The 25,532-nt window shown below is 33.6% G+C and overlaps 1 protein-coding gene and 1 pseudogene across 1 annotated transcript in view; one reads left to right on the forward strand and one right to left on the reverse strand.

Annotated features, from left to right (window-relative positions):
• LOC148952864 (tubulin alpha-1 chain-like) overlaps positions 1-11,528 on the forward strand; it is a 28,184-nt gene extending 16,656 nt beyond the window's left edge. Inside the window, exons 4-8 of the mRNA XM_089088132.1 lie at positions 1,567-1,811; positions 2,958-3,197; positions 4,570-4,713; positions 8,644-8,841; positions 11,210-11,528. Coding sequence (XP_088944258.1) covers positions 1,567-1,811; positions 2,958-3,197; positions 4,570-4,713; positions 8,644-8,841; positions 11,210-11,452 — 1,070 coding nt within the window. The 3' untranslated portion in view covers positions 11,453-11,528. The remainder of the gene's footprint in view (positions 1-1,566; positions 1,812-2,957; positions 3,198-4,569; positions 4,714-8,643; positions 8,842-11,209) is intronic.
• A 3,612-nt stretch (positions 11,529-15,140) lies between these two features.
• LOC148952865 (U1 spliceosomal RNA) lies at positions 15,141-15,288 on the reverse strand (annotated as a pseudogene).
• Positions 15,289-25,532: the final 10,244 nt, after the last annotated feature.

Here is a 25,532-nt window from a genome sequence, read left to right on the forward strand (position 1 = left end):
CTGCCTAAAGTCAAGTGAGCTTTGTCACTGAACTGATCTCGTGTCGAAATTGTTACCGTTAGTTTTATTGATGTTGTTGTTTGGGGTTTGATCCGGTCGACCAATAGGTCATATGCGTTTATATCACTCGATTATTCTATGCCTTCTGTAATCACAAGCTTGCTTGGGTGTCACTTTAGTCAATATCACAGTTCATATAATCATCCAGTAAGCTTATCGCAGATCATTTCTGGTCTTCGTTCTCGGTGCGAACAAAAAGCTCCTCCCACTTCTTCCCGCAGTTATTAATAGCGGGTTTCCACTTGTTTCCGATTGTTTCGCGTAAAGTGCATTATTCGTAATAGCGGGTTTCCACTTGTTTCCGATTGTTTCGCGTCTGACTTGTCTACCCGTGAAAAGATCTGATGCCGCTTATGTTTCTACGTTCTCTGGAGCACTCGCACCCCGGTCCGGCTTTTTATAATGGGTGAGATAGGGAATGATCATACTGGGTAATTATATGAACTGTGGTCAATATTCACTGAACCAGATCGCGTATCACTTCTGGGGGCGATTGATTATAAGGGGTTATTCACTTGTAGCAAATGCCTGCGTTAAGAAACGGGAATCAGAATAATGTAGCTGTGCTTTGTCATAGAGCAATTGAAATACATGTACAGCACAACTAAAGTAAATAATGCAAATTTACATCATTCATGTCACATACTTACAAATATAAGAATCTAAACAGATAAAGCATAGATAATAAAAACAAATAAAATAGTAAATGTGATGACTCTAAAATGATCTAACATAGGGATGATAAATAAAAACTTATTGAACCAAACCAGTACTCTTATCAAATCCCTAAAAGGTTTGTGCTTAGTCGTCTAGCCCAAGGAGGAGACGTGTAATATCCCAGAACAGAACGCATTGTGAATGTCTTAAATGCCTTCTCACAGCAATTCCTTAGTATTTTCCTCTTTCATATTTTCTATATTTGAAGATGATGTGACGTGTCTTCATGCACTCCACGTGTGTCGCAGTTGGGGGATGGGACCATTTTCCAATGGAATAAGTTTGATTTTGTCTTTGCATGGCCACATCTAAGACGGTAGAGGCAAGTTGAAAGGATGGATGCGAAATGTGAAAAACACTTCTTTTGATGGCTGCTTATAATCATAGAGATGTAGAAGCTGGGTTTGAGAAGAATGGAGCCAAGCCTATTCTTCCTCCAAAATTTTTGAACTGATTGGAGACAGGAATTCAGGATCAGTAATGGATGTTTGAGTGATCAGACCCAATTGGGAGGCTTGTTTTGCAATCTGGTCTGCTAGTTCATTTCATGTTATACCAGAGTGTACTGGAACCCATATAAATAGAACTGATATACGCTTTCTTGCTAGTTGTATAACAAAATTTTCAATCTGAATGGCAACATTTTTGCTTGGTGTTGTTGGTGTGAAAGGTAATCCAGAGGTGACAGTAGTGAATCAGTGCAGACAATATACTTCTGATGTATATATGTTAGTTTTATTGTTAGTTATCCCAGGAAAATGTTTTAGTCTACTGACATCTCTTTTTCAGGAAAGGAAGATGCTGCTAACAACTATGCCCGCGGTCACTACACCATTGGAAAGGAAATTGTCGACATCGTTCTTGACCGTATTCGTAAATTGGCCGATCAGTGCAGCGGTCTCCAAGGTTTCTTGATCTTCCACTCCTTCGGTGGTGGTACCGGATCTGGGTTCACTTCCCTTCTTATGGAACGCTTGAGTGTCGACTATGGAAAGAAGTCTAAGCTCGAATTTGCCGTCTACCCAGCCCCACAGGTCATTTATTTCCCCTTCCTTTCCTAATTTTTTCATTATGTGGGACTAAGAAGATTCCTTTCTTAAGATGTATTTAAAGGGATCTGCAATAAATTTTATGATTTGGTCTTTTATTATAAAAATTTTTCTTTTTATTGCTTATCTTTGTTTAACAACACTACAGGCTAAGTTTTTTACGATAAAATGTAAATAATATTTGAGACAACTCGGTTCTTACGGGTAGTCGATCATATTTGAAGCTGTCCTGTTGAACATCCGATATATGTATCTTATTGTATTTATTGAATCGCATTGCTTTCAATATCAGTTAACAGCCTATATTTTTTTTTGTATTGCTTATTTCAGTTCAGCGGGGCAGTACAGCCCAAGTTGTTTTTCAAATTTAGGTCAAACAAAAGTCGGACATATCCGTTTTTTTTTGTCTTTTGTGAGTTCTATTCTTCATCTGTGTTCTAATAGCATTTTTATTTGGATGTATTGGGGTATTTTTGATTTACATCAAAGGTTCAACATAAAATGTAATGTTAACTATACAGATACTAGGGCAGTGTGCCGCAAAAAATAATTTTTATAATAAAACTCGACTGATCACTTCAAATTAACTAATATCCTGATTACCGATTTTTATTTTAACCGATTAATCACCTGTCTACTGACAGCGTTTTGTTTGGAGTTCTTTGGTTATTTTTGGTTTGCGTTAGAGGTGCAACCTAAATAGTAATGTTAATTATAGATGAAATATAATTAAAAAAAAATTATTTATGTGCACTTCGAATCAATTAATATCCTAAAAGGTGATTTTTATACTAATCGATTAATGATATAGAAGAAGAACAGATATTAGGGCAGTGTGCCGTCAAAATTAAGTTTTAATCACCTATAAACCGATTAATCCCTTAAAAGTCAGTAGTTTCAAATATTGTGTAGCGATTTTTTTGTGACATGCTCCCAACAACATTGAAGATGATATCCTTTACCCTGAATGATCAATAATCCATCTTCAAACCAATATTTTTTTAGACGAGGAGGTATGACAAAGAAAAACCGCTATGCGTAGAAATATGACCTCGGTAACTGAATATAAATCGGCGTTATCCTATTTGAAGGAGAATTATATTTCATAAATTAAAAGAATGTCTCATTTAGGTCTCTACCGCTGTTGTTGAGCCGTACAATTCCATCTTGACAACTCATACCACCTTGGAGCACTCTGACTGCGCTTTTATGGTCGACAACGAGGCTATCTATGATATTTGTCGTCGTAACTTGGATATTGAGCGCCCAACTTACACCAACTTGAACAGACTCATTGGTCAAATCGTTTCCTCCATCACCGCCAGCCTTCGCTTTGATGGCGCCTTAAACGTTGATCTCACTGAATTCCAGGTCTGTTCTTTTATCTCTTATATTAGAACCTATGGTGCAATGCCACTTGTGGGCTTTCTTTTCTGAACAACAAATTTAGTTAATAAATAAAGAGTCTATCGGACGTAAAGCACCTAAAGAAAAAGAAAAGAAAACTTTTCGTTAATTCCAACTTTATTCCTGAGCTGTGACCTAAAGGAGGGCGTATCTATCAAAACGTGTTAGAATTGTCAGCCTTTAATTAATCTACAGGTTGCATGCAATTTGAGGTATAGATGCTTGTCTTGAGACTTAAAAAAGATGAAAACGCAAGCATTCATCTGAGATTCAAAACGTGACTTACTGAAATATGCTACCGGTACTCCCCGTACTCAATTTTGTAAAGAAAAAATGGATAAAACTTTAATAAGGGTCATTTTTTTAAATAGACCTTTATTAATAAAGGGGACACCCAAAATGTTTTCCGAAGATTTTACAGTAAGTTTTTTTTTTTTTTTTTTTTTTTTTTTTTTTTTTTTTTTTTTTTTTTTTTTGTAGACATATTTATCAAAGCGATACTCCACTTTTCATAATGAGAGGAAAATATATTTTTGGTGTCATGGTCATGGAGCGTAGAAAAATTCCTGGTTTATTGGAGGCTGATAAACAATAAGTTTCAGTATGCTTTGCTCAATAGTATGAATATACGTGTTTCGTGGCATGAAAAGAAGAAAATGAAGTCACCCTTACTTTTCCTCAAGAATTCTGCTCCATATCGTTCCTTTCCTTATGCTATTCGCAAAAGTTTTCAGATATAAGGAAAAATTGATTTTCTAGACCTTTATTTTTAAAGATAATCTTTTACTCATTGACGGTATATTCATTTATGATATCTTTCTGCATTCGTAGAAAGTATTCAGAAAGGGAGGGAGGGAGGAAGGTGAAGGTAGAATTTGAAAATTCTTTTTTTGTGACCAAATGGGGGTCTAAATTGACTTCTGATTAGAAAAGCTATGATAACGAATGAAAAGCTATGATAATGAATGTAAAGCTATACTATTAAAATCGTTCGCAATAATACCTTCTTCATATACTTAAATTGTTAGCTATCAAACCAATTAATAAGATGCATTCCTTTTGATTTAAAATGTTATCTATTGTTTGGTTCAAATCAAATAATTGCAAACTCCATTGAAAATGACCTGAAAGTCTTAATATTTCAATTAAAACTTGTAAAGATAGTACACGCTGAAATAATCGAGCACAATATATAGTGCTATAGCTCTTGAATAATTCTGTCAGATGCATTCTATTATTAAGGTGCAGTTCAGTTTTTTTTTACTATTTTTTTATTCTCTTTGTTATCTATCTTATTTATTTTCATGATGGGCTAATATTCGTTTTCCTCTTACAGACCAACTTGGTTCCATACCCACGTATCCACTTCCCATTGGTTACCTATGCACCTGTCATCTCAGCTGAAAGGGCTTACCATGAGCAGATCACTGTTGCCGAGATCACAAATGCCTGCTTCGAACCCGCTAACCAGATGGTTAAGGTAAGGGTACCATTGAAGGTTTCAGAGTTTTTTTTTTTCGAATAAATTTTTTGATTATTTTCGTCGTTTGATCGTTTGGGTGAGCTCTAAATAATGGTCCTGTAAAAAGATATATTTTGTAATTTCTAGCTTCCTTCGATTTTGGTATATAAAAAAATTAATTATAAGCTTGAAGTTTATTTACTTGCTCAATATCTAGAATCGAAACCGCATATAATTTCCTTTGTAGTTGAGGTTCCATTGAAACAAGCGATTTTGCGACAAGCCTTCAGCTGTAATTTATACCAAATGCACAAGTTATTTACAGGATTCAATATTCTCAATTCTGTTCATTTACAGAGTCAGAATTATGATATTTCTTGGAATTTTCTTGCGAAAGGATCTAAATTTGCTTAAAGAATGGGAAAATTGCCTTTTGCAACTAATATTCAACCTATTTTCAATTTTAAAAACATGCAAACCGAAGTTCAAAAATGTAGTTTAGTAGATGGATAGAACTCAAGGGTCGTTTTCAAGCACTAAGAACTTGCATCTAAGATCTTGAATCTTTCTGCAAAGATTATCGATTTTTAACTCATCTTTGTTCTAAGATCTAACAGCTCACTGATGTTAGCAAAAAGTGAAGAACACCGTTTTTCTGCCATGTAGAACAATGATGAGAGAGGTTTTGATGGTCTATCTGACTTTCAAGACCGCTGATCAGAGCAGAATGGTGAAAAACGTTTGCATAAAAAAAACGACAAAAGATGTGAGATCTTAGTTCAAAGATTTCACTTTTAAGCGTTTTCTGACAAAAGATGTAAGATCTTAGCACATTAATGAGTAAAAAAAAAACAGCACTTGTATCTCAGCTACAGAATGATCGACAAATTGTCGTATTTCATTGGTATAGTCATCCTTAAAGGCCTTATGGCCAAAACTGTCAACTAAGTTGAACAAAATGGCTATATCAAAATTATGATTGGATGCTCCTGAGGAAATAATGAATAAGGAAGGCGGTCTAGTTGCCCTCGACTTACTTTCGACCATTAAAAAGGTCACTAGACCTTTGAATTTACAATCGAATGAGCCCATTTCGAAGTTTCTACGACAAAACTTTCATTAAAAACCTTATATGCCCCCAGGACATGACCTATAACCCTTGCCCTGAAGACTGTGGGGGGAGTATCCTGCTCAAAGATATGATTTCCAAAACTTGCAACTACGTTGAACAAAATGGCTATCTCAAAATTTTGATTGGATGTGTTTGGGGAAATGGTGGGCGTGGAAGGGGTGTTAGTTGCCTTCCAATCACTTTCGACTAATAAAAAGGACACTAGCCATTTCAATTTCCAATCGAATGAACCCATTGTGAAGTTTTTGAAGTTTAGTTCAAAGATTTCACTTTTAAGCGTTTTCTGACAAAAGATGTAAGATCTTAGCACACTGATGAATTAAAAAAACAGCACTTGAATGATCAGCGACGAATTGTCGTATTTCATTGGTATATTAAAACTGTTGGATAGCTGAACAATATTAAAAATTCCACAAGGAATATAAACTCAAGTTCAGATCAGATTAAATTTAAATTCATCTCCAATTAAATTAGACAAGAAAAAAATAAGATCACGACAGCCACTGGGTTGCTTGTGTCTAACAACTTGATCATTTTGTCAAGGAGTATTATTTCTTATTTTTAAATGGTTTGTGGTAACCACTGTATATAAATAATATAACAGTAAGATCACTGCATAGTGATTTTTGGCTACTGCATCCTCAGCGCCTACCAAAATCTCCTCCCATTTAATCTGCTATCAGTGGTCTAGTTTATATAACCCTGGAACGCGTATTTTCGCAGAAACTTTCTCAAAATGTCTTTGAAACCAACTCGAGACTTCCAGACCTACTTGTAACATTGCACTACTAATTACTGATTTTGATATGTATATTGTAATAAATTAATTTAAAATTAGATTCTTTAAAATTTCGTGTTACAAAGGTGAAGCCAAGTTTTGCTTTCAAGAGAAATCTGACTTGTCATCTCGCTTTTGTTTATACTTGTTTAAATATTCTGCGGAGCACTTGCATCTCGGTCCGGTTTTGTATAATGGTCGAGATAGCGAATGATCATACTGTATATGTTTATATATTGTGGTGCTGACTTTCTTTGTTCAGTTCAAAAATTTTTATGTTTCTCGATTTTATAGAGGGGCGCCTCCCTTAAATACCATGCATATTTTTGTTTTTCGTAACTCAAAAATTTTCTTTTAAACGACGTTGATTTCTGATAGAGATGGAATCCACTTTTTACAGTGGAAGGACAAAGATGGATCTGTTACCAAAGTTACATGCCCAATCTTGGTTCGCGAGTACAACAAGTTTATGGGCTGCATGAATAAAGCTGATATGTTCAATTCTCTCTGTGCGATAGACAGGAAAAGCGGAAAGTGGTGGTACCGCCTACTGTGGTATTTCATCAACATTACAATGGTCAATAACTTTGTCTTGTTTAAGTTGTCCACTATACCAGATGCTAACAAGATGGCGTTGTAGGACTTTAGATATCGTATTGTCACTGGTTTCGTTTGAAGTTATTCGTGGAAGGGTGAGAGAGATTAGCCATCCTGAAAATCGGAAGTTATCCCCAAATTCAAGCCTTACGTTCCTCAAGAAAAGAGATTGGATGAATCAAAACACTTACCTGTACCGGGTACTTCAAAGAAGATGTGCTCAATGTAGTACAAAGATTGAGCCCCATCGCACAAATTGGCAGTGTTCAGTTTGCAAAGTTCTATTGTGCATGAAATACTCGGAAGAACTGCTTTTGGTCTTTTCACTAGAAATGAGTTTTTTTCTGCACATTTGTCAAAGTGGTCTCCACCAGAGACCACTTATTTCATTTCATAGTTGGGATAAATTTTTTTTAGTTCAATATTTGTTGGTTTCTAAGTCAAGGGACATAGGAAATGCAAAAAAAGTGGAATTTTCTGACGAATTCATAATTCGTGCCGGAAAGGGTTAAGGGTGATAGTAATTGTGTAAAGTGATTGTGACAAACATTTATTTTATCATTTTTGAATTTTGGGAAGAAAAGATGAATGCTTGAAAATTGTAAGGATAGAGCTGATGTTTTAACTTGGGAGTTTTACTAAAACTACTAATGAAAAAAATACATTTTTGCTTTTCTTACGAATTCACTTCCTGTCACCCTAAACCCAAAGAATCTCCCATTTTGCTATGTCAAATACCTGCAATACTCATTTGTGAACTCCTCTCCCCACAAAAGAAAAGGAAAAGGCGAGTTTTGGGGAAGTGAGCCTCTTGAGACGCTGTAAACGTGCTTGTGGCATGACTATCATCAAAACCTTCATTGGGTCATTTGAATATGTATTTAAGGGATTGCAACAAGTGGAAAATTGTTTAGATGTTAGGGTTTTGAGACAATTGTCCCCCCCCCCCCTAAAAAAGAATTTTGTTTGAATATCTGGGCGCTTATTCAAATTTTCAAATAAAATTTGAAAAAGTACATTATTGAAGAAAGATTAATATCTCGATTTTATAGAGGGGCGCCTCCCTTAAATGCCATGCATATTTTTGTTTTTTGTAACTCACAAGTTTTCTTTTAAATGACATTGACTTTTCTATACTGGAAAAACAAATTGGTAGCAATTTTTGTATTGGTTTTGAAATTCTTTTTAGTAGGCTTTGTATAAGCTTGTATATGTTGTTAAATGTATGTGTATGTGTTCTAAAATCTCCCTTAAATACCATGTATACTTTTTTTTCGTAACTCAAAAATTTTCTTTTAAATGACGTTGATTTTTTATACAAAATATATAGTGCTCCAAATACTTCATCAATCTAGAGTACTGGAAAAACAAATTCTTTTTAGTAGGCTTTGTATAAGCTTGTATGTGTTCTTAAATAGGCGGGATCATTTTTTTTTTCTAGTGTGACCCGCGTCACGGAAAGTACATGGCGTGCTGCATGCTCTACAGAGGAGATGTCGTACCAAAAGACGTCAATGCAGCCATTGCCACCATTAAAACAAAGAGGTCTATTCAATTCGTTGACTGGTGTCCAACTGGCTTCAAGGTCGGCATTAACTATCAGCCACCCACAGTTGTCCCAGGTGGAGATCTTGCTAAGGTATGTTTTAAAATGTGATGCTGTTCCAACATCTACCTGACTAAGGTCCTATCGTTGGGTTTTCTATCATTTCTAAGTAGGGTGGGTGGAAGAGGCGAAGTTGTCCAGATTTGAATTAAATATGGGCCTTTGAAGGGGTTAGCGATTTTCAACTGTAGCTATCAGTCTTTTACATCAACAGAACTTGGATTGCCACTAAATAAATTTTTAAACGTTTAAAGGAACCCCCAGTGGCAAATCAGATTCGAAAACCTTGTTATGAATGTTGGGACGTGGTTTTCGAATAATTGAAATCGAAAAAAAAAATCAACAATTGAATTCTTTGTCTTGGCTATTTTTGTGTGATTTGAAATAATATCTGTTTTGGCTAATCTAAAAAAACGTCTTATATCAACTCTGACACGTGCTCATGGCTTCTGAATGCATCCACGGAAATTGAAGAAAGTCTGTAGATGTGTTCTGCAACTGAACCCTTAACGGCCCCTAATTTCGTTTTTTATTTCTATTTTCAGCCTTAAATGGCAGATAATACAAAATTTAGCCATTAAAATACTTATAATATATGACAGGGGCTAGCAGTCCTTTTAGTACCTACAGTAATATAAATTATCTATAGCTTCGCGTTTTCTGTTACCGTGAAATGAGCATAATTACTTATGGTAAGTGATTATTAAGTTTTAGGAAAAACTTGCAGTAATTTGACATTAAAGTCTGCTCATATTTAAAGTCTATGCTCCCAGTTTATTTTATTTTTTAAATAGTGGCTGATTTTTAACTCATCTTCGCAATCCAAGCTATTGTGAATGATAACCGCCATACGTTTGACCCAAATTTTTCATAGCAGGTAGTAGTAGTAGTTTACGTACGTAAAGTTGTAGTAGTTTACGTACGTAAAGCTGTAGCAGTTGACGTACGTAAAGTTGTAGTAGTTAACGTACGTTAACTAAGTTGTTCAAGTACGTTAAGTTGTTCAAGTACGTAGTGCCAAAATCTTTCTAATATAGGACTATCCTGATTAAATTCAATAAATTTGACATGAACTTATACGGGTATAAATTTTCTATGTTATAAGGTATATATCATATAATAATAAACACATTAATAAATCTCATCCAGCAATGCAAACTCAAAATAGATATATTTTTAATTATTTGAATAACTCATAATTTATCCCTCAATTGTTAAAAACAATTTGCTTTAAATTTCTAATTTTTTTTTTGTTAATTTTTTATGGTAACGCAGGGCCCTTTCAAACGCGGGGCCCGCTTTAGCCCATCTTTCCAATCGCCCTTTATCTGGCCCTGTGGCTATTTCATTGGTATATTCGTAATGTCGGAGGAGCTTTAGGCTCTTGTTTGGAATAATAAAAAAAAATGGTTCAATAATTAAAAATGTTTCTACCTACCATCAATTTACTATGCAAATGTAATTTGAATAAGTATATTCGATGGCATAGCAAAATGGAAGTTTCTCTATTAATGAAACATTATAGTCCTTGAACAGAGCAAATAAAATATCTTATGAATTTTATTTTTGATTTCGGAATACCCAGTTAAGGGTTTTAATCACAATATAAAAATAAGTAAGGTAAAATAACATAAAATAAAAATATATAATATGTAAAGTGGATGGAGCAGGTTTAGCAGCAAAAATCTTTTTTTTTAGTTTCTTAAAATTTTCAGGGATTTAAGGAAAGTCCAACATAGCGCCTGAAAAGCGACCTGTAAATTCTATCTAGAAAGGTTCAGGGTGCTTTATTCATTCAATTTTTTAAAATCTGTTGACTAAAAAATGTTTTACCTGTATATATGCTAATTATATGATAATTAAGGTTAGTGTTACCTTCTTACCAAGCAGTTTTGCGACAAGCCTACTATCAATACTCGTTAAGTTTTAGACCCATCCACACACCAAACCATAATAATGATATTACTGAAACCATAGGAAATTCCTTCCCTAAACAAGAAGAAAATTTTGCTTTTTTCAGCGATTTTCAGTCAATTTGTGACTTGTTTTTTAATGTAAAGAAAAATTTTTAGTGAATTTAAAAAATGTATTTTGGTAGATGGATAAGGCTTAACAAAATTATCGTCTTATTTAGAAAACAAAAGCTGTAGGACTGCAGAAAAATAACATACGAAAAGTTTGCACAAAGACCATAAAAACTTTGACATTCTAGAAACATCTCATAGCTCATAGGATTTCAGGGCTTCAGTCGAAGAAAAAAAAAAACAATCATAAAAGTGAAAAACATCTGTATTTGAATGTATTTTAGTTATTTTATTCTAACTGCAACTACATATATGGACTAATATATCGCAGATATCAATTATGGCTGGCTTTAAAAGATTCAACCCCTTTGTTATAGGTACAACGTGCTGTGTGCATGCTTTCCAACACTACCGCCATTGCCGAGGCCTGGGCCCGTCTTGACCACAAGTTTGACCTTATGTACGCCAAGCGTGCTTTTGTCCACTGGTACGTCGGAGAAGGTATGGAAGAAGGTGAATTCTCTGAAGCTCGCGAGGACTTGGCCGCCCTTGAGAAAGATTACGAGGAGGTTGGCATGGACTCTCTTGAAGGAGAGGGTGAAGCCGGCGAAGAGTATTAAAGCGCTGTGGTTAAATCGTTCTTTTCTTTTGCCTGACTTGACTGATCATTTAATGAATATAATGATATAATGAATATATTTAGTCGTATTATGCAGTTTTGAGTATAAAAGATTGTATTTATAATGGGGTAGTTGGGATAAAATATTTACCATCCGGCCGTTTGGGACAAAAATGCCAATAGATTAAAGTAATATAATTGGAGCATAACCAAATTTCACATTGCGTTGGGTATAAGATTATTGAGTATAAACAAATGAGTATAAGATTAAATACTGCTTTTCATAAAAACCTAGAAACTTCCAAATTCGAGGTAAATTACCGAGCTAAATTTATAAGGATAAAAAAAAATGAATTCTAGTAAACAAAAGAACTCAAATAAAATATTATTATTATTATTATATTAGATATTATATATTAGAACATTATTATATTAGAATATTGTATAATAAAATAAGAATAATAATGAATCAGAGCTCCTAATCGTTTTTTCTTTAGCCAATCGAGTCTGAAATTTTTTTTTGGAAGAATTTCAATAAATATATTACACTTCTTTAATCAGACTTTCTTGTATTTGTGTTCATTTAACTAAACCGGCTTAAAATAGTTTTACTGTCCAGACTAGAACTTTATTTATAAGACATATTGTAAAACAATCAAAGAAAAGAAATTATTAATTTTTAGCGGAGATCTTTGAAGTAATTTTGATAAACAAAGAAGCTAAATGAAAATAGAATAAGGATGAATCAGAACTTTTTTTTTCGAAAATTATTCTTGGGGCAAAAATAGGTCAAATACGTGAAAATCGTTAAATACATTAACCATGATTCAGGTTGTAATTCATATAACTTCGAAAAGGATGTTGTCAACAAGCTAGCATGTCGATAATAGTGCCAGTAAAAATGTATAAACTAATAACATATCATCCTTTGTGCACAACTCCAATCTCTCCTCCTCTGGCAGAAAATTTTATATTTAAGGAATTTGGACACATATTTTGACTATAAGATTTTGGAGCTTAAAGTTAAGTCAGGATTATATCATCAGCCAAATGATGAGTGTAGTCTAAGAATTGTAGACTGAGATCGCCTCATCAATCATACAAGAAATCAGACAACAGTTCAGAAATGGTGTATTGAAAATAAAAAATTTATAAAACTAAATTTAAGTTTTGATCATAAATTTTAGTCTAGATCATAAGGCACCTCAATTATATCTCTGTTAATAAACAAATATTAAACATCTTTCTATCTTAGAATGGTTAGACGCGTAAAATTAATTTTCCGCGAAAAATCAATTTTAGAAAATAGCAAAACTTCAAGATTAGGGCCCGACCTATATATCGGCCGGTCTATGCTTTTATCGGATATCAGAAAAACAGTTGAACCAATTGAAATTCTAATCTGTATAGTAAAGCTATTTTAAGCCGGTTTAGCTGCATGAACACAAATACAAGAAAATGATTAAAGAAGTGTTGGATATTTACTGAAATTCTTCAAAAACAAATTTAGACTCAATTGGCTAAAGGAAAAATGACTAGGAGTTCTGATTCATATTATTTTATTTTCATTTGGCTTCTTTGTTTACTAGAATTAGTTTTTTTTTTTTTTTTATCTTTATAAATTTAGCTCGGTAATTTACCTCGAATTTGGAGGGTTCTAGTTTTTTATGAAAAGCAGTATTTAATCTTCAACTCAGTAATTTTATACCCAAAGCAATCTGAAATTTTGTTGTGATTTTTGTTTTTAGGGAACATATCAAACCCCTTTTTGTATACCTAAGGCCCAGTATTGGGACCAAGTACAGAAGGAAAAACCCGCTGAAAATCGGCAATCTCCATTGCAAGGAAGAACATATGAGCTACAGAGGGAGGTGATGAGCGCGTCGGACAAAATAAATAACTTAGAGCGAGAGGTAGAATTGTACTTAAGAAAGAGGTAAAGATTTTTAAGAAAAATGAAAAGAAGTTATGGTCAAAACTTAAATTTATAGTCTTAAAAGCTCATTTTTTATTTTCAATGCGCCATTTCTGAACTGTTGTCTGATTTCTTTTATGATTGTGATGAGGCAATCTCAGTCTACAATTCTTAGACTACGCTCATCATTTGGCTGATGATATAATCCTGACTTAACTTTAAGCTCCAAAATCTTATAGTCAAAATATGTGTCCAAATTCCTTAAATATAAAATTTTCTGCCAGAGGAGAGATTGGAGTTGTGTACAAAGGATGATATGTTATTAGTTTATACATTTTTACTGGCACTATTATCGACATGCTAGCTTGTTGACAACATCCTTTTCGAAGTTATATGAATTACAACCTGAATCATGGTTAATGTATTTAACGATTTTCACGTATTTGACCTATTTTTGCCCCAAGAATAATTTTCGAAAAAAAAAGTTCTGATTCATCCTTATTCTATTTTCATTTAGCTTCTTTGTTTATCAAAATTACTTAAAAGGTCTCCGCTAAAAATTTATAATTTCTTTTCTTTGATTGTTTTACAATATGTCTTATAAATAAAGTTCTAGTCTGGACAGTAAAACTATTTTAAGCCGGTTTAGTTAAATGAACACAAATACAAGAAAGTCTGATTAAAGAAGTGTAATATATTTATTGAAATTCTTCCAAAAAAAAATTTCAGACTCGATTGGCTAAAGAAAAAACGATTAGGAGCTCTGATTCATTATACACCATTTCTGTGATGAGGCAATCTCAGTCTACACTCATCATATTTGGATGGTGGTATAATCCTGACTTGACTTGAAGCTCTAAAATCTTATAGTCATAATATGTGTCCAAATTTCCTAAATATAAACTTATGCCAAAGGAGGGGGAATTGGAGTTGTGCACAAAGGATGATATGCTATTAGTTTATGCATTTTTACTGTACTGTTATCGACATGCTAGCTTCTTAGCGACATCCTATTCGAAGTTAAATGAATTACAACCCGAATCGTGGTTAATGTATTTAACGATTTTCACGTATTTGACCAAATATTCAATTTTACTACTTGCTTTGATATAGGTTATCAATTAAACTCCTTTGGGAGATAGGGGCTAGAATACGTAAGCTATTTCAAATATGAATAACACTTTAATGGCAAAAATCGTTGGTAAACGAATTAATTTGCCGCCAAGAAGGGGGGGGGAATTTAATAAAAATAAAAATCACTTGTAAAAAGCAAAAAAGTGTAAACAAATAATTGATGAAATTCTAAGTTTTATGTACCCTCCTCCTCCCCCCCCCCCCCCGAACAAAAATCCTAGATTCGACCCTTGGGGGGATATTCTTCAGAATCAAGGGAGGGGAATTTTGTTATTTCCAATTTCTATGGCGAAATTCAATGAAAACACTACGAATAGATTTATTTTAATTGAGGGGTTGGGTGCAGGGAAAGTACTCCTCCCCTCGAATTGAAGCTAATGACATTGATACATTTAACTTCGCTATGGTGATAGTTCTATTGTGAAATTATTCAATATGCTCCAAAAATATGGACACAAAATTTGAATTTTGTATCATCTAAGTAAAATACAGAGCATCAAAACAATTGAGACTTAATCAGGTAAATGATTTCTTACTTTGACTACAAACGGTTAAAATAACAAATTGTATAATTTTTCGTTTAAATTGCATAATATATGAAATGTAATAGGGCCTAAAGGATCCTAGTTTCCAATATGAGGACGGGCCGGTGCGAACGCAGTCCCCCGCTACCAAAAATTACACTTGTTGAGTTACGCCCATTTGAGGCAATCCGAAGTGTAATGGAAAGGACTCATCTTGGGAGTGCCTCCTTCAAGATCAAGGCAGCTCCCCAGATAGGTAAGTATGATTTTTTAACTTTTTGCCGATTTCTTTTACCATAATTGGTGATGAGTAAAATGCTAATCAGACGCTCAAATTAGTCATCACACATTTTTGTGGATTCTTTTCGCATTAACAACTCAGAGTTCTAGATTATTTTTTTTAGATAGTAACGTCAGTTTTATTTCAAACGCAAAGGTCCTAATGGTCAGGAAGAAAATTTCGAAAAAAGAAAACATTTCCTGGGAATTTTACGAACTTCACGAAAACTTTCTACTCCATTTCACGATTCCTGTATCCAGGGGAAATTTTAAGCTTGCATCTTGTACAGATAAGGAGCGGCTAAAAGATTTTGTTTTAATCTAGGGAGTGGGGTATGCAGGACAAATATCTTGTAGAAAAATCTCCCTCCTCAAATTGAAGCCACTGATATATATCATACTTGGTATTAATGCAAGCTATTGTGTGACATTTTTAAATTTGCTCAAAGTTTGGACACAAAAGCTGGATTTTTAATCACCATAGCAGAGAAATCGTTAAACTATTTGAAACAATTATAGCTGATTTTGAAAAACTCGGTCAAAATTCTGAAGTGAAAGCATGGCTTTCGTGATGAGCGACCAGCATTTCAATACTATCTGAAATTACAGGCACGTACAAATATGTGGCTGTGGTCTTAGCGAAGAAAAGCAGCATATAGGAACAAATTTTTGTGTAGCATGGCCCCGTTGAGGCTAAAAAAAAAAATATGTACGTGCCTGTGTTGCGTACATAATACTAGCTTACTTATTTAGCTAATTAGTTTTGTTAAAGATTTTACTGTACTTATTTTAGTTTGACTTTTTTTCTTTAGAAACATTTATTATAAACTGTCCATTGTTTTGGTACTCTCAAATTTAAGCAATTTTTACTTCAGAATTTTATTTTCAGGGACACTAAGTCTAAAAAAAATATTATTTTCCGAGCATCGTAGGGACATTTCCATTTTAGTCGACGCTAAACCGCACCGGTCGTGCTATCCATTACACCATTGAGGCTTGATGATGGATTTGCTCTTATGCAAATGATAATTTGTATGCAATTTTTTTCACAACCCATATTTTTTGCCCTATTGATCAATCTCGTCAATTCGCGAAAATTAAGGGGGTAAGGCCGTCTCTCGAGAGATAGAGGCTTTGATCCCCCTCCCCCCAAAATATGCCCAACTCGTAAAAACGTAACGAAAATTTATATAAACTAATTTTTTGTCCATTTTTAAGGTTTTATACTCCCCCCCCCTCAATAAAAATCCTGGATATAACGTCGTCCGATCAAAACTTTTAGACAGCTATTTTGTTCAACATCGTCAAAAGATCTAATAACTAAGTCTTCGAGGATAACTTGATTCCCTAAACCCCAGAAGGAAGATCTGCGAACTAAGAACTTTGCCCATTGCTTGCATGTAGTATTGGCTATTGGAAGTATAAAGATATAAATAAAAATTTTGTCGAGAGGGGGGGGGGGGGGGTACGTTCGAGGATCTTTCCATGGAGGATTTTTTTGTGAGGTAAGGGAATTTCCCAAGGAGGGGTGCTGGATTTCCCGTTATTATTAAAAAAAACTATCAGAAATTAAATTAAAAGGAGACAAGTTTTTTCAACTGAAACTAAGGAGCAACATTAAAACGAATAGAATTTATTACGGGTATGAGAGGGGTTTCCCCCTCCTCAATACCTCACTCTTTAAGCTAAAGTTTTTTTTTAGAACTTTAAAAAGCTGATTATTCTAATTAAACGGAACCTTGTGTTTCAGGAGTCCTTCTTAAATAATTGGGACATAAAGTCAAACTTAAGCTTCTGACTTCAGTTGAAAACACGTGTATATTTATTTAATATCTATAATGAAAGAAAGGCTAATCAAAAAAATCAAGCTTAAAACGAACAAAAATCTTTAAGTATTGAAGAATTAATGAAACCCAAAAACTTACAGAAATTAAATGGACAATCATAGAATACAATTATTTGCACTAAATGCCCATTGGCGACGGCAAAAAAATATAAACAAAGAAATTGAACAAATTCTAACATAATCCTACAGAAATCTACTTCTAAGATTCATCGCGAGACGAAGGAATGTCTCCAATCACTCAGCTCCTCACATTCACCCATCAAGTGATATACGCTCTCATCTAAACCTCCACACAAAGAACAAAAATAAGGACCAGCCCCTGACCTTTCCCTCCCGACAAACTCTTCTTTGGCCCAGTGGCAAACTATTCAAACCCACCTTAAAAAATAAAACCACCCCAAATCTCCTTGACCGACAATAAAGACCCGGTGAATTTGAAAGCAAACACTGGACTTGCCATGCCTGTATTTGTTGGTCCTGTAAAATCCTTTCAACTAATCCACTTACTTAGTCCCCCTTATCCTCGAGCCCGAAACCGCCCCCTCCCCCCACATATGACTTAGTCCATATGATCTAATAAACTCTTAATCTGGTACGGCCACCCCCTACCTGAGCTGTCTTTCAACATTTCTAAATAAGCCGCTTCATCACCCGCACCCTAGGCATCAATAAAAGAAATTTCCAGAGCCTAACCATGTTAATTAGCCTACGACTTACCGCCAAACCTCAGATCCATAGTGCATCATACATAAAATTTTAGTCCTGAAAAACTCTTTAACGACTTGGATCTTTTTAATATCCCTAAGCTGACTTCCTAATACCATATTACAACATACCTTGCCTTTTTCTATCCTACTTTCTATATGGCTACTAAATAAATTTCCTTTCGCCTTAAACTTAACACCTAAATATGACCATTCCTCCACTAATCTAACCCTTCTACCCTTAAAACTAAGTTTAACATCCTCCTCAAGTCTACCACATCTATGGAATACTAACACTACAGTTTTATCCACATAAAGTTCTAACTTTTTCATATCCAAATAATCACCTAAAGTATTAAGTAATTTCTGACGCTTCCTTTGTGAATCGGCAAGCAAAACAAAATCACCTGCGAACAACATCATGCAAATGGATACAATATCTAAACTCGCCATCGGCGCTTCCTTCTTTTCCAAAAACGCCACTACCGCATATATAAACAGGGCGAATAATTTAGGAGACAATGTACAACCCTATTTAACACTTTTATATCCTCTTACTAACCTTGAAACTTCCCTACCAACTCTCACAACTACTGTAATAAACCTATACATTTGAACTAAAACTGACACAAAAGGGATCGGGGACCTATCTCTAACAAACTTTCCATTAATAGAAAGTTACAAACATTAGAAGACAATGGAAAATGGGTTGATTCAGTAATATTTATGAAATGGGCAGAAGAGAGCAGGAGTGAGTGGGAAGAGCCATATGGGTACCGGCCGGCCTATAGGCTTTAAATTGCTGAGGGTAGGCAGCTTAAGTACCCGCACTTCCCAGAGCACATCACTAGAATGAAGTAATTTTATAAGGAGAGCTTATTGTTAGCTGATTGGAGGATATTTCATTTTCATCTGAACGTATTTTTGTGGAGTCAAAGAGGTGAATAGACTAATTAGGTAGTCAATATACCCTTACAAAAAATTTTTAAACTGGAACTGGATGCTGAAAAGTGTTTGAAAATTAGTTTTCAGGTTTTCAAGAATTGTGCGTGTTTTTTTTTTTTTGTCTATGCCTTTTTATTTTTATTTTCTTATGCTCCTCTAGTGCATTTTTGTTGTGTACATAGGGTAACAATAAATTATCATTATTATCGAAAGGTCCTTTAATATCTATAAATGCCGTGTATAACCTACCTTTTTTATTACTAGTATGTTTATTAACTAAAGCCTGCAGACTAAATATATGATCAGTCGTCCCAAAGCCTTCTCTAAAACCCGTGGAAAAAAGGAACGAAATACATATTGCAGTGACTAAATAAATTGTTGGGGTACGTAATTAATGTTTGTTTTTAACAATTAAGTTATTTATCAACATAACTTCTGTTAGTATATATATATATATCCTAAACTATCCATGTAAATATAGTGAATTAATATGTCGAGTATTTGTGTTTTATATATATATATATATATATATATATATATATATATAATATATATATATATATATATATATATATATATATATATATATATATATATATATATATATATATATATATATATATATATATATATATATATATATATATATATATATATATATATATATATATATATATATATATATATATATATATATATATATATATATATATATATACTAAATATTTATTTTCTTTAAGTTTAACTAGTGATTTAATGTTATATATAAATGTTTGACTTTGAGTCAACGCATAAATACATTTTTAGTGTGAAAGAATCTGTTCAGTGATTGATACTTATATATTAAGAGTAAAAAGAGGAGAAAGTAATTAAAAGTAATTAAATTTTGTTAAAAAGAAAAAATGCAGTGATATATACAAATTTTGAGTAGTTCTTTTTACTATATATAGGCAACAAATTATGCTTTATGTGTAGTCTAATGTGAATATTTATTTTAGATACAGCCTTATTTTTTTTAGAAAACGAATTTTTCGTAACATCCTTTCGGATCCTTTTTTTAATCATTTTTGACGCATTTTTGGAAAGTAACAAATTTCGAAGGCACTTCAAATGTATCCTGGTAATAAGATCTCATACCATCAGAAACCAAACCATACCTGATAAACTGATATTTTGGAAACTGTATGCAGTATTACAGACTTTGCTAACAGTTCATCGTAAAGTGAGATAAAAATCAGAACTTAATTGATGCCTAAAGAATGTGCTACATAGCCAAATAGCTTATATTATTGAAATATGTGAAAATGCTTTGTGCTGGAAAAATATGTGAAAATTTAAAAAACCAAAAATGTTATGTGTAATCTATCCAAGGCATTTCTAAAACCAAAAATGAATGGTATATCAACCACATCACACAGACAAATTAAATTGTAAGGGGAATTAAATTTAGAATCAAATAATTTATAAACATTTTGAATATAACTTGAAATCTAATTTAAGCAGAACCACTAATATAACGCTTAAGCCACATGGAGTCAAGCTAAAACAGAAGATACATATGAAAAGGGTAAAGAGTATTTTTCAGTCCTAGAGACAGAAAAAAAGAGAAACAAGGATGAAATTCAAATTGAAATCCTTCGACAAAAAAAAGAACATGGCCTATATTGAACCAGAAACATGACCCTAAGGAAACCCATTGAGGGTATATGCACATAATGACCCCAAGATGGCAGCATAATAGCTGTAACCAAAATCAAGTTGTTTTTAAAAGTAAAGTATTGAGAGTTGTCGGCAACTCTTCTTTAAATGGGGAGTATTGTGGTAATGCTTCTAATTTAGTCAATTTGGAATTTAGTAGAAATATAATAAGACGCAAATACAAAGTTTAGAAATACCACTTTTTATTAAGATAAAGAATATATCCTGCCAAGTTTCTGCTTAACGGGAAATTGAGAAATCACCACTTCCTAGCTATTGCGTCGGTTGGGTAAAGGAAGGTGTGGTTGATAAAAATGTATAAAAGATACATTTTATTGGAAGGGGGAGATTGATATTAACTTTATGCCGGACTGACCTCTGGTCCGTTGTTTTTAGAAATACCTTGGAATATTGTCGAATTATTGTAAGTGTCTAAGTATCTTATTATATATATTATTGTAGTTTTCTGAGACTTGCGGTCTACTTGGGACAACCCGTCTCAATAGAATATATATGTATTATCAAACCTTGCATCAGTATATGTTAACTGAATAAAAGTATTGTGTTATAGCCAACCTTTCTAGAATCTACATTTAGTCCCTCGAATATACCCAGCTGATACGCCTCATTAGTTCGGTCATAGCCTAAGGCACGCTACCAAAGTTTAGTTACCTTAGGGCCATAGTTTACCTTCCCTATAAAGGGAGAATAAAGGTATCTACAATAACATAACCCAAATACCATAAATAAAACATTACCACAAAAGAAGAAGAAGGAGAAAAAAACGAATAATAGCTTAGGACTCATTAATAGAATATATTTTTTCCTTGACTTTATTTCTAAATTTTCCAAATCATTTTACATCATTAATAATCATATTATTACTAGTCCATAAATTTATAAATAAAATACAAATAAAAATGACAAATAATAATTTAAAACTCATAATTAGAATACATTTTTTCATTAGCTTTATTTCTAAGTTCTTCAAATCTTTTGTTGTCATTAATCGTCTTTTAATCACCTTCTCATAATTTATTCCTCGATAAATAAAGGAAAACTTAGAAATTGTAGTAATGGCAAGTAGAGCAGACAACGCCTTACTTGTACAAGTATTATGATTGTGTCAATCAAACCTGATCTTAAACTTGCCTGAGAAGCATAAAGATAGATTATTATTATTATACTTGAACATAAATAACTGGTGATAAAAATCCCAAAAGCCAGCAGCTGGTGAAACTTTTTGTCTACTATACTCCAATCTCACTGAATCACTATAAGATTTATTACAAAGTAAACGGATCGCATTATTTTGGAGAACTCAAATTGGATTAACTAGCGACGGAAATGTCCCTCACCACGCCGAAGAACAATACAAAATATATGGAAGTATGACCCTGAAATGCAACAACCTGAAAATGCGAGGGTGGAAATTGGGTGAGCTTTGTATAGGCTCTAATATTTCGTAATAAAATTACTAATATTGCCTCAGTATGTTTTCTAAACAACGAGAGTTCATTAATCTCAATATGCAACTACTTGACACAAGATTTCGTTCCAATCCCTCCATAGCTGTGTCTTAATTGAGGAATCCATGGATAATATGTAACTCTTCTCGAGAATATAATAAAACTACTCTTAGCCGGTTGAACTTGTAGTTTATTTACGCGCATCCAAGTTGAAACTCTGTCTAACGATTGTTTACTTAATTCAAGTAATCCCTTCTCAGTTCTTGCGAGACAAACAAGCGACCTGTCATCAGCAAACATCGGTACTGTCACTTCTTGTGGATCATTGAATAATTCACTGAAGTTGTTTTTTATATTAGACATGATTTGAGTTAGGTCATTTACAAAAATTACAGGTCCAAGAACAGAGCCCTGTGGAACTCCACATGCAATAGGAAAGCTTGATGAACGCTTTGAGTCAATCTGAACATACTGCAGTCACCCTGCTAAAAATGCACGTAGAAAGTTAAGCCCAGGACCTCTTATGCCATAAAACTCACATTTTAGAAGTAGGAGATGATGATCTACTGTGTCGAAAGCTTTAATTATATCTAAAAATATTGCTAAAACCCTGTAACTTTCATCCAACACTTGATTGACTACGCTGCTTAGATAGCCAACCGCTTGTTCCGTTATGTAACCATGCTGAAATCCGAATTGGGTAGGATTTCACACATTACGATGCTCTAAATATGCATAAAGACGAACAGCAAAGCACTTCTCTAAAACACGTGACAGTACAGGAAGAACAGAAATCGGCCTATAATTTCCTAAATTATTTGTCTCACCACCCTTATGAACAGGACTACCATGAGCTACTTTAAAACAAGACGGGAAGAAACCCTCTTTAATACAGAATTAATTAGGGACAAAAGTGGCTTCTGGATTAGTGACGCAATAAATGTAACCACTCTTAATGATATGACATCACTAACTGAAGCACTACTTTTCATTTTGTAGATGATCTGTTTCATCCCACTTAATGATACAGGTGCTAAATACATTGAAACCTCAGATTCATAATGACCAAGGTAGTCAAAAATGCTTGAATCCTGTAACATTTGACAGATTCCTTCAGCAACACGCTTTCCTACCACTGAGAAGTAATTTCCGAATACCTTCGAGACATCATCAGCACTTTTGGGCATTGCACCTTCTTGGTTAACTATTTCAAGTGAGATCGTATTCCTTGGCTGCTGAAGTACTTCTTTAAGCATCCGCCATGTTTTTGACGGACATCCCGATACTTCCTCGAGTAAAATTCTCTTTTTACTTTTCTTAATAATCGATTCAGAGCATTGCGATAATTATTATATATTCTATCGTTTAAATCGCATTTGTGATCGATCGTATTTTTGTAAAGTTGGTCTCTAATAGGCCTTCGCATCAATTTTAAAAGGTCTCCAGTAACCCATGGATTCTTTGGGGTTGTCTTGCGCCGTCCTTTTTTCCTTCGACAATGCTTTACTAATTCACTTTGGATAATCTGATAAAACAAATTAAATCTCTCTTCATTATTAGATGCAATTGATAAAATATTATCCCAATTCATTTGAGATAAAACCTTCTTATAACGCAAGAGAATTGCTTCATTCACATAATGCTAAGAAAACTCATTCTTCAACTTAGTAATATTTCCTAGAGGAATAGCATGTCTAGTAAACACACCAAACTGATCAAAAGTGTCACTAACAACACCATGGGGCGTCTCAGGAATAACATTGGAGAATCTATTATCCAGACATGTCACGGAAACATCCGTAACCTTTGTAAGTCAGTTAATTGATGGAAGCAATTCAATTGATATGAAAATATTCAATAGTCGGCTGGTGTTTGCATTTATATCAATCAGGTCAAAGTTTAGGTCACCCACAAGAAAACTTGGGAGATTCACAGGCATCTTATCAAGCTGCTCCTCCGAAAGATCAAAGAATTCATTATATGAGGAAGTCGGTGGGCGGTAGAAAACTATTTAGTAGCAAGAATAATTACCTAAACAAAGATGAAGCACGAATCACTCAAACACCTTCTCCCTATAAATAGTTAAATCGGTCCGAATGGTCACTTCAATATCCGATTTAATACATACGGCAAGGCACCCCTTGTTGACGTAATTCCCTATTTTTTGTGTAAAAACTATACCCCTCTAGACCAAGCAACTCTGAATTATGAACATTAAGCCATGTCTCAATTAAAGCTATCACTTGAAAAAAAAAAACTATTAGCTAAATCTTCCATAAAGCTATAACTTGAATTTAGCCCTTGGCAATTCAGATAAACAATATTGAAATAATTGCCAGGTTTACGGCATATAGGACCAATCTCACACGGTAAAACATAATTCGTATCTTCGAGCTGCAAGCGAATAGCGCAACCAAGGTCCGAAATTCCACTCGAAACATCATTATAACTACGTGCAAAATCTATTTTATTACTCTCTAATTCCTTTAATTTCTGAAGTGATGAAGGAGATTGAAATATACTATCCATAACTAAGAGTAACAAGCCCTATCTTACGGTGACTCAATCTTCGACACAAATAAACACTGAGGTTAAATACACATATCAATCGTCTAACTACTTCATGAACTAAGAAAAAGAAACTCAAACTTAACTTCGCTATTATTAACAGAACAATACTTCGCTTATGGTTTAGTCGCTTAGCGCACACGACCTTTCTAACCATGCATCACATTCCGTATCCCTGTTATATCCTAAAGCTGCGCAAATATTTCCAACAAATTAAAAAATTCCTGAACTACAAATATATCATTGAGAACGGGGAACAAAATTTCTCTATAAAAACAAAAAATAATTTTTTTCATTAATAATACACGAGACAAGAGGGGATAGATCAAAGGGGGGGGGGGCAGAGACTAATTGAAGTAATAATTAATTAAATTTCACTTTAATATCACAAAACACAATCGAAAATTTGCAAAGAAGAAAAACATGAAAAACAAAATAGAACGTTACCGGAAATTTAATCATAATTCATTTGATGAAATCAAATTGGGTGTCAAATTGAAAAATAAAAACACACAATGGGCTACAAAAAAAAAAAAAAAAATAATAATAACTTACTCATCTTAACAAATGTGCATTAAACAAAGAGTAAAAGGTGAGCAGCCATACCCCTATTAAAAAATGATACCTTGCTATTTATCGTGGCAAATAACCAGTGAACATCTTAAAAAGATAGATTTGTATGAAGCGTGTTGAACTTAAATCAGGTGAGATATGAGTCTATTACGAAATAAAGAGATTACAGAATTAAACATTGAAATAAATGATGACTCTATTGGATACAATGAAAGTATTGAAAACATATACAACATTGACCCGATACGAGAAAAAAAATCTTGGCGAAGGATTAGGTGCATTACAAATGATCAAACATGAAATTAATCAATACAGCCAAACAATGTTTTTTTTTATTTCTTTAGTACAGTGTACAAAACGATAGAGGATGTAATGAAAAAAGCGAATAAGGACACTAACAAAAAAGAAAAACTATATACTTCACTT

The sequence above is a fragment of the Artemia sp. Qi Xiang Cuo genome, chromosome 4 (genome assembly GCF_049724085.1).
Source record: "Artemia sp. Qi Xiang Cuo chromosome 4, ASM4972408v1, whole genome shotgun sequence".
Lineage (NCBI taxonomy): Eukaryota > Metazoa > Arthropoda > Branchiopoda > Anostraca > Artemiidae > Artemia > Artemia sp. Qi Xiang Cuo.